This window comes from Opisthorchis viverrini (genome assembly GCF_000715545.1).
Source record: "Opisthorchis viverrini unplaced genomic scaffold opera_v5_179, whole genome shotgun sequence".
NCBI classification, from domain to species: Eukaryota; Metazoa; Platyhelminthes; class Trematoda; order Opisthorchiida; family Opisthorchiidae; genus Opisthorchis; species Opisthorchis viverrini.
This window is the reverse complement of record NW_008751828.1, coordinates 549,560-559,928: the sequence shown is the minus strand read 5'-3', so window position 1 is coordinate 559,928 and position 10,369 is coordinate 549,560. Positions and strand designations below refer to the sequence as shown.

Sequence of the window (10,369 nt, the reverse complement as noted above, 5' to 3'; positions counted from 1 at the left end):
GAGCACCTTGTCATTACAATGTTTACCCCAATCCTCTCTCGAAATTCTTACTTTCGCGGACGCTTTGACAGACGACTCGGGGATGGACATTGTAGTCTTGCTACCTTGATTTCAGTGAACACGCTAGCTCCACTCTCTATTGTTTTCTAGTGGCCAAAACGTTGTCAACCAAGATAGAGCTTTCCGCTGTCCATTTGGTAGTGGCTATCTCAGCAGAAAAACTTTCCATATGGGTGAATATCGTTCAACCACGCAAAAACAGTGGTGATTAGCTTAACCCCCCACTTTCCCTTACCCCCTCAATTTCTAACGGAATCAACGATCCAGTCCTGGGGTTACAACATTTATACTAACAATTTTAGGGTCACAAGAAACTCCAAAACTGCCGGAATTTTTCGGGGCCAAAACGAAAAAACATAGGATCCCCAACATAAGGCGACCGTGTACTGCCCGGCATCGCGGTAGGGTAATGCCCACGCATTCTATCCTGTAGGGCATGCCGGAGTATACACCATGGTAATCTTCTGGGAATAAAAGAAGCTAGGTATCTATGTCAGAAGTGTCTTCGGATTCTTAACTCCGTCCACTCTGACCTCGAACACCTTGTGGAGTCTAGATACGCACTTACGTGAAAGGGCGAGGAATGTGTCGAGGACGTACAGAGCGACAAGGAGTACTGATAAGGACAGGTGACCATAATTACTAGGATTAGCAACAATTGGTAAATCACCCCACAATAATACGATCTAGTGGAAGTCTTCTGTTTCGTTGACGGGCTCTTTCTTCCGGCACTGAATATAGATTGGCCGACGTGGTATAGCAATCTCTTAAATTTGCTCTCGGTGGGGCAGGCATCCTCCAAGGGATAGTAGGCGTCTGGTTTTAGTAATACAGATAGGTTGCATTGGTTCACTATTCGAGAGCTGAGTTTGTACGATGAGCAACGGAATGAAGGGGTGAGTTTGTATTGCGTAGACTTTCCTCTGGAGTCTCGTAGGGTAAAGTAAATGACAACCGAAAAATTAAGACAAGTGAATGGAGATGAGAAAAAGAAAAAAAGAGTATAGCAGGCAAGGAAAGGAAGAAGAAAACGTGCAGGGTTGAAAGTCAAGAGAAGGTCGTAGATATAGAAAACAAAAAATGGTAAAAAGGGGAAATGGAGAAATCGAATTTCCAAGCCTTGACTACTTGAGTTCAGTAAAGGTCTCTGCATCGAATCATCTATCACATGTGAAACTTCGCCAACAGAATAAGATTCCGAATGAACCTGTCATGACCGTCTCGAAGCGACACGCATTCTGCACTAACCCGTGAAAATCGTGAGCGGATCCCAGCCGAATTGACCTTGAGTGATAGCGGGTGGCTGATAATTGTTTCTGTTTTCGTGTTGGCCAGTTGGGTGTGCGTAGGTCAACACGAAGTGGCCGTAAAGGTGAGCATTGAAAAAAGTGCCCACATTTCTTGGCATCAGTTCTTAACGCAATTCACTTGCGTAAAAGTATATTTTTATCGTTTTGCCCTCAGATGGCAGGAAAAAATTGTCGAATAATTTTACGTCCTCACACCTAGTAAAATAGACCAGCCATTTTGAGAGATCGGAAATAGGTAGAAACTTACTAGCTCTCAGAAGAGGAGCTGGTACGGATGAAAACACCAGCGTTGAGAAGATAAGTTTTTACCTTTAATTTTTGGTTGGCTATGAAATAAGCTGGTCTCAGGGGTTCGTGGTTTAATTTTCGGGCTAAGTTAGTGGAATTAGAATAATCGATGAGTGAAAAAGCTTTTGACAAGATCCAGGCTACTTCTAGGAAAAAATGACTGCAATCATCCTTTAATCAGTCATGAATGATTATATTATGTTGGACAGCCCGTTCGATGAGGTCGGCTGTCTCCGATTGTTCCATGCTCCCAGCCAGAAACTGTGCAATGTGATACGTGCAAAATGCGGAAATACCACGGTTTCTCCAAAAATGTTTCCATGTCTCCATGTACCTCAACAGGCTGGAACCCTTGGTTCGTTGTGCACGTCAATCGATTTTGTTTTGTTTGACAACGGAAGGAAAAAGTTCAACTTAACAGCTTCTTCTCAGAACCAAGACAGGACATTACTTGCTAACCAGAGGAGACTATTGCCGTACCCAAACTGTTAACAATGGATTTAGACTCGTTACCAGACCATCTCCGCTATTTGCGGTTTATGTAAATATGTGAAAGGAGAGACCTGACTGAAGACAAGTTAAAACTTAGGAAGAAAATCAACATACCGTCTTGCGTTTGTAGTGAATTCAAACTGCGAATCAACTGTAAAAAACCGTGGTAGTTGATTGTAAGCTGCAGAACTGAGACCTACCGCATCGGAGGCCCAATCGCTTCACTTGCTTGGATAGCATGAAACCTTAAAAATGACTCAGACGCGCTGCCGTCGATATTAAGAATGCCTGGAACGCCAAGGGTGTGCGACGGACAGTTTGGACATGGAATTCTATGCTTTTAAACTCACCTAGTTTGGTATTTATCCGGTCGCTTACCCCTAATGCACAGAAATCGGGAAAAACAACTTATTTTAGTACAGAGGCTTGAAATTGGAACGATAACTGGCTTTTAGTCACTTTCTCGTGAGCAACAGTGCCAAGCGATCAAAAACTCCATGAGATTGCGTAGGAGAAACATGGGTTGGTTTACCATGCTTGTACGAGTTATTTGAACAAAAGAAATATCAACAGGTAATGCATCTGTTCTCACCTGCACATGCTGCACAAACGAGGGGCGAAATTTAAAACGTTCATGTTTGCTGGCCGCATGTTCACGAGCTCTCTTCAGGAGTGACTGTAGTTCGGAATAAAAATTTCCTTGCATATACGTTGTGACAGTAAATCGAGTTGAACCTCTGTTGCGACAGTGTCTCCTGAGACCTGCTAGGACGGTGTCAATGGAAGTGTCTTGTCACTCAGAACACTTCCAATGGCTAAGAGCTACCGAAATGTTTCCAGAAGTTTCACACACTTTATACTCAAACTCCAGCTATTTCAAGCCTACAGTGACTTAGTGGAGCGACCAGTTGGTTAGCCTTATCTCTCGGCCTAAAATGTTTAAGTAGACATTTTTATACTATGGGTATACTGTGCGATTACCTTTGGGAGATCCTCTATTCCAAATTCCTGAGGACATCAGCCCAAGAACCAGCATGAGGCAATCATGACAGTTTCCCTATCTTCCGAACCTGTTACTTCAGAGAAAATTCACGTAATTGGTTCAATCATTTGTACAGCTCAACCTTCTGCAAAGTACGTGCGCAGTTTCCCAGAAGTAATATCGTTTGTCCTAGAGAGTTATTATTGAATCTATCAAGTAGATGAACTAAAAGAAAATTTGCCTTAAAGACAGTAAGAACTAATAGCTGTTAGGTTCCGTTCTTAATCTGCTCTCGATACACTTATGTTTTAGACTCTCTCCCAACTGACGGTGACACCGCTTTTAGCAAATTATTCGATGCACCCATATGTGTTTTAATAGCTATACAGGGTTCCTGAAGCCAAGTGAAATTACTGGGCGTTCAACTACCTGTCCCACAAACGTTTGAGGATATCCCTGAAATTAAGTGTGCGATCGCGATGCGTTGAAACTTTTTATCTCATTTATCTTCTGCTGCTATTGTTTGGCGCTGAGGCATTCCCCTTAGTGCAGAGTTAGAATTCCAAATATCCAGCTTGTAACCAAAAGGCGCATCAGAGTGCAACAGTGGACTATCTCTTTACTCAGAAGTTACCACTAAATCGCTCCAAACTTACACTTGACAATAATGACAGAATCATGTGGTGAACGTCATTAAGGAATTATGGGACATTCCCGAAACAACTCTGCTTGGATGACCAAACTTCATTTCACTTAGGTGGAGTGTTCCGACTTAAAGACAAAGTGGAGCTTCACGTTGCTCGGAGTCAATAAGTATCAACAGTCCAGCAATATATTCTTCTTGTTACAAAGGGTCCAATTTGGATAGTTTCCTTTTTTGTGATATTTTCTATATACCGCAAGGAATCAATTAGGTACAGACGTCATAAAATATGAGCGGTTGCAAAGAAGACTCTAAACTGGCTATTTAATCGCCAATCTCACTTTGATATCCGACCAGTTCCAATAGTCGTAAATAACTTGGCCTAACGATCATATACCGTGCATTTTTATGGTATATTATCTGTGCTGGGTCCTTATAGTAATATTGTTGTGATTTAATTCGGAGTTTAAATTTCCTGCAAAGAATGGGGTTATAAACACCAATATCTAAATGATACATGGAGAGATAGCCTACAGAGTTAAAAAGGTGGCACTTTTTACAATTTAGTCGATAGTCCAGTTAACCGCTGACCTTGGCACTCTAGTTGTTTATCAAATAATTTGGCCAAAAACTGAAGATGGTTTGATACCAAAACTGGCGTCCGTAATGCCGTTTACTCGAGTCTGAACCATGGTGTAGAAGGGGTACACAGATGGACTGAACATTTATCTTGACCCTCAGATAATTTTTGTCGTGTCACAGTGAGTGACTTTGTCGGCTCACCATCAACTCCTTAGGCTTTTCCCATTGTTTACTAATTTAACTTTAATTACACCACGTGATGAATCTGGTGTGTCTAATATAAAACGCATTGTTGAAAATAATGTTGTGAGTAAACGCATGTCCGCTATTCTGTTCACACCCCGTTCACATGTAATTTTCCAAGGTTCATACGAATGTTTTAGACATCTTGTAAACGTGTGCATTAATTTATACGGTGAGTGCGGAACAGAAAGGATAAGAAAAGATCAATGTTGGCTTAAAGACCAAACAAACCTACAGGAAACAAGATATTGTTCACCAAGGCCTGTGAAACTGAAAACGGGTTCTAGCGTTGTCTTCATTTTTAGCTGTATGCGAGCAATGCACTTGTCATTGCTACAAATCACTCCGATTGTTTTCAATCGTTTTCTCATACCGATCATCAATCTTTAAAAAGTGGAGTTTTGAAAAGCATCTAAATTCTCAGGTATTTGCTTTCTCTCATGAAACCAAAGAAGTTGTAGAAACCCCACCAAACATATTACCGACTTGTATTTCCAAACCAGTTTTATTCAGGCTAATTTTTTTAAGCAAGGAAACGAATTAACTAGCATGTATCATCTCGTTTCATGTGATTTTTTGTGAATACCGCGAGTGTCGAAAAAACGCACAGGCTGACTGTTGCCTGGGATTCGCTTCAAAATTTTCACTACACTCTTATTATTCTGGTCAAGTTGTTTGCCGAGCACGACAATTTCGTTTTGAGCAACGCGACCACCAACTAAACAACAAAGCTGGCAACATTGCCGTGTGTCAAAGAGCTAACCCGATTCTTGTCCTGCGACCAAAAATTGCGAATAAATAATAGGACTCATTCTTAAGTTATGTGTGGTTCTTGTCTGTCTTGGAACCGAAGCCAACCTTGAAGGAGGAGGTAAATTGCCGTTACACATTAGAGGGCTGCATAGCGTAAACCGGAATTCTACTCCTTGGTAGTTACTTTTGATGACTTTTTGACACTTAACAGCTGGCTAGAGTGACGTCAGAATGACCTAGTGCCTAGATAATTCGATTTCTTTAAATATATATCTAATACTTGCTTGTCCATTATCGTTTGACTCGAAAAATAATGCAAACTTTGAAGTTTTGAACCGCTAACATCTAACCATATACGTGATCATTTTAGCATGTCAAACCCTCCAGATGACCAACCATCGGGAGGCACTTACAAGGTTTCCATGAAGCGAGAACTGGGTTTGATCAACGGTATCTCTATTGTTGTTGGCACAATCATTGGCTCCGGAATTTTTGTGACACCTAAAGGAGTATTGGAATCATCCGGATCCTCCGTAGGCGTCGCCTTACTCGTATGGACCGCAAGTGGTGTCATATCATTGTTAGGCGCCCTTTGCTTCGCAGAGTTGGGAACAACAATCACCCAAAGTGGTGGGGACTATGCTTACATCAAGGCAGCATTTGGTGATCTACCTGCATTTTTACAACTATGGGCAAGTTTGACTGTATTAGTATTGTTATTTCTACTTCAACAAATTAGGCACGTCTACCATCATACTTGAGTTTTATCATTCCTAGAAGCAATCAAACACAAGTATGCCAGTTTTATCAGTGGGAGTTAAGTTGAACGTCGTTTCTACAGCCCCCACTTATCAGTCCCCTTTAATGCCAAGCACGTTGTTAGCAGCCATCGGAATCAGATATCTGCGAAAAAGAACTCTCTAAACTATTTCCGGTAAATCGTCAGATCTTATAAAATGATGATGAAATGTCTGAGATAGTTTCAGTTAGTCTCCTAGCACGTAAGTGAACGCAGGGAGTGCAGCGTCTTTGGTTTTCCCATCAAATACAGTCTACTTCCAATTCTTTGGCGTACTCAACCAACATAAATAGGAAGTTTGAAGGAAATGCGAGGAAATCTCTCCTTATTGTTGATTTTGAATCAGTTTTGGAATACTTTCCCTATCCAAAGATTCAGCCAGGTCAATATTTAAGTTAAGATGGTATGCTTTCCTTTGTAAGCAGACTGAGAATTAACAAACACTTACTGACAAATTTATACCACCTCTGTCTTATTTGTAACTTATCGGGTAGCTTTCTCTCAGAGTTTTATTTTGTCTTTTTATTCCTACTGGAAACCGCTTGGTTTTTGACCTCAGTCTGTCGTATCTGAGATCCATTGGGGACGTCTCGGTCAAAGATACGTTAAACTATGTAGGTTTCCGGGTTTGTCGTGGGAAAAACCATAGTCTCAAGAAGGTACTAAAAAAGTCAATCTTTTCTAAGCGGAGGAGTTACTTAGCTCTGTTAATGTTGAAAATCGCATGGGTGGTTAAAATGCTGTCCAACTTGTTAAGCGTTTCAGGGCATTTATGATTACCGGTGTTTCGTTTATCCCTTATACCATTTGAACTTTCTGCATTATCTAAAAGTGACTGACTAAGTCACCGTGCATACAGAGTCAGTGGCTGCTGCACTAAGATGCATTTTATTGCTGAACACGACCATGAAGGGGAAAAAAACAGGCAGAAAAGGACTGCGGACGTTCTGCCGTTTAAGACTTTAGACGTGCTTCTTCTGAGACGAAAGAAGTCTTATCACTCATTTCTCTGCCTGAGTCGCAGAGTATCAACCTGCCTACGTCTGCAAAATAGAACTGCTTGGCCGAGTCTGGCTGGTTATAGAGGAAGTTAGATTACCAAGTGAAAACACATCAGCACCCCCTGTTTAAGAAAGTTGCGAGAGTTCCGTAAAACTGCATTTCTGGAGAAGCGAAATTCTAAACTTCAGGTTTTTGGAGTTCAGATAAAAGGCTGATGTAAGATTCCTGAAGTACTGAAGGGGTATAGTTAATTTCAGAGGTTTGCACTAGTATGTGTTGGTTCTAGATGGTGCAGCATGTGGACGATCTTCGCTCACAGTATAAAATTATGTCACAAACTTTTGTTGTCAAATGTGTCAAAGTTGTCCGCCGAACATATTTATCCTTCTACTGTTTAACGTAATGTACATAAGGAAACATACGCTTCCTTAGTAGGCCTTTCTGAGTTCAAGCCAGCCTACAAATTTTATGGGACAGGCAAAAATGTAAAACTTGAAAGTTTGCCAAGTAAAAATTAGCATAGCCGTTTAATCAGAAAGCCCAGGAGAATTAGTTCATCTCATGAAAATGCCCAGTGCATTACGTAAAGAAGAGAACAGGAACGAATTACTTTTCAAAAAATTACGTTATCAAAACAATAATACGGTAATCTAGTTTGGCCCTTAAAGCTCAGCGCAAAACAAACAAGATTATGACTGGATGAAATTAAACAAGTGACATGTAAAACACAAGAATAGTGAAACGTAAAACGCCGCGACTTATGCCGTTAGCTACATTAACTAAAGTTTGCATATTGATAGGGCCTTCAAGTTACTTCTGGAAGCCCGGGGTAAGAGGTTACTTACGCCTAGGCAAGAGTGATTCAAGTTACAGGCAAACATCAATAGTATAGAAGTTAAGGCTTTAAGCTCATGAAACACTACTTCCAATAGACCGTGGTACCCGTCCTCTTGTTCAAATTTAGGTAGAAAATGAAACAGAATCATATAACAGAGTTAACTTAGTCATTTTTCCTAATGCGATGGTGAACTACCTGAGTGAAGTGGTATCATGCATGCTTCGGGTAATACGACGCTATTGCGATACACCACACACTAGGGACCCACAGGCTGACAGAATTACATAAAAAGAGTGTTTTCATTCGTCGTCAGTTAGATCAAACTTTCCAACCGTCAGGATTGGATTAAAAGAAAAATTAAGGAGATGATAAATGGAAGGGTGGTAAATTAGCTGTATTACTAAGCGGACAGTTAAAATATCAACACATAGAGAAGGTTGCAAAGACAGATCCAGCCGAATGCATGAACGTCAGCGATCGGCATAGAGCAGTGGCATGTCTGTTACTGATTAGCTCTACACCATCAAAGTAATTTAGGCCAGAAAATTTATTGACTGTTGGTGTTTATAATTTGCTTTATCGGTTTAGAGGAGAAAAGTGCCTGCCGTTGGATGGCTGGCAGGACGCACAATGGTGTCCAAATTAGACATGCGTAATTTTTTGGGCATAAACCGCTAATCACATTTGCTGGCATACAAAAAAGGTACAAAATGTGTGTATCGAGGTTAGTACCGCACAGAGTGCAAGTTGTGAGGATAAGATTGTGGAGATTTTGTTAACCTTTCCTCCAAAAATTAGCGCACAGGACTTAGGTTATTGAGATTTCTGAGAGGCCATTTGGAAAAATTTTAAAATATGTTAAATTTTTATTTTTATGGTTGAAAATTGCGGCAAGATTGCCCAGTTTTTATTTTAACGCATGAAGTAGCCTTGAAATAGCCTTGCCTGTTAACATTGGACGTCCGCGAATACTTCGATGATTGGTCTGCTCAGAGATAAACGTGACACCCCATGCAGGCCACTAATGCTGATGTCAACTCAAGGGAATCAGATCTGTGGGTCGGTATAGGGAGATCTGTTGCAAGCTGTGGTCATCTGACTCAAACATGATGGCATAACAACATGCACTGGCATCAGTTTGCCCCTGGGTTGTCTTTACCATAACTTCACTTGAGGTTTAGTGAAATAGCCCGTTTTCCTCCCTATTTCATTCCTTTAATTTAAGGGTAGGCTGTTTATTAGATTAACGTTACAGTGACGCTTCATTTTTATCTGCTTAATGATATTCTCTGTTGGATAACACTTTACCAATCACGATGTCTGGGCGCCTACTATGAATCACTACCAGTCAAGTGGGTGCTTCGTATTAGATGAAGGTGAAAACAATGAACCTATGTATCTCTCTGTAGGTCAACTTGGTAATCATCCGTCCTACGGCGCAAGCGATCGTGGCACTAACATTCGCGAATTATGCCGTGCAACCGATTTTCCCGACTTGTGAGCCTCCTGTCCTGGCCGTTCAGTTCTTGGCCGTTAGTTGCATCAGTAAGTTCGAGCTACTCCCTTGACATTGACATATCCAATATGAACCCAAGTGTTGCATTTTAACATACGGACATTTTCTCAGTGTGAGGCCACAAAGTATATAAACGTTACTCATTCACAAAGACTCGCTTTTGTTGCTCAGGTTGTTAAGATCATCACCGGTCGAAGATCGCTCAACCGTGCACAATACTCCTTGGTTCTAGAAGAAACAAAACACACAAATTATCACTAACGTAAAACGATGGTCTTAATTTTATCTATTGTGTGCATGACTGAGGTGATAGTTCAGCAGTGATTCCACGGGTTACGAGGACAGCTTGTACCGAATGAACTGGTCCGACTCCGATAATATTGAACTTCATACGTTCCGGCTATGTACTTGGATAGTTGGACATTAGCAAACCGTTATGGACTGATGGAGAGTATAACAAGCAGGTGTCTCATATGGCAACTCACGTACTGGTTGTTGATCAGACGGCACTAGGCTTGTGAACCTTTCGTCATGTGAGGGGACATCATCAGTGCGCGGCTGAAGAAGTTTCTATGAAAACTATACATCAAAATTTTGCGATTGTTACTTTAAAAATAGGTAACATTTTTCAGTGTTTGCCAGCATCTATGAAATCCTACCAACGATTAATTTAGCGACTACAGTGTTAATGAGATACCGCTTGTTTATCCATCACCACCTCAATGGTATGTTACTCGGCAGTTTCCGGTAGCACTTGCATGCTGCTATTCTAGAGGAGGAACATTGTTACACCGAAAGTTAAAGGCACTGGCGAGTGACGCCAGTATGCTGATGACAAACAGGTAAACAGGCACCAATGAG

The 10,369-nt window shown here is 41.2% G+C and overlaps 1 protein-coding gene across 1 annotated transcript in view; it reads left to right on the top strand.

Annotated features, from left to right (window-relative positions):
- Positions 1-5,726: 5,726 nt before the first annotated feature.
- The window catches only part of T265_07455 (hypothetical protein), a gene marked incomplete at both ends in the record, with an annotated part of 33,930 nt that continues 29,287 nt past the window's right edge, over positions 5,727-10,369 (top strand). Inside the window, 2 exons of the mRNA XM_009172984.1 lie at positions 5,727-6,045; positions 9,402-9,537. Coding sequence (XP_009171248.1) covers positions 5,776-6,045; positions 9,402-9,537 — 406 coding nt within the window. The remainder of the gene's footprint in view (positions 6,046-9,401; positions 9,538-10,369) is intronic.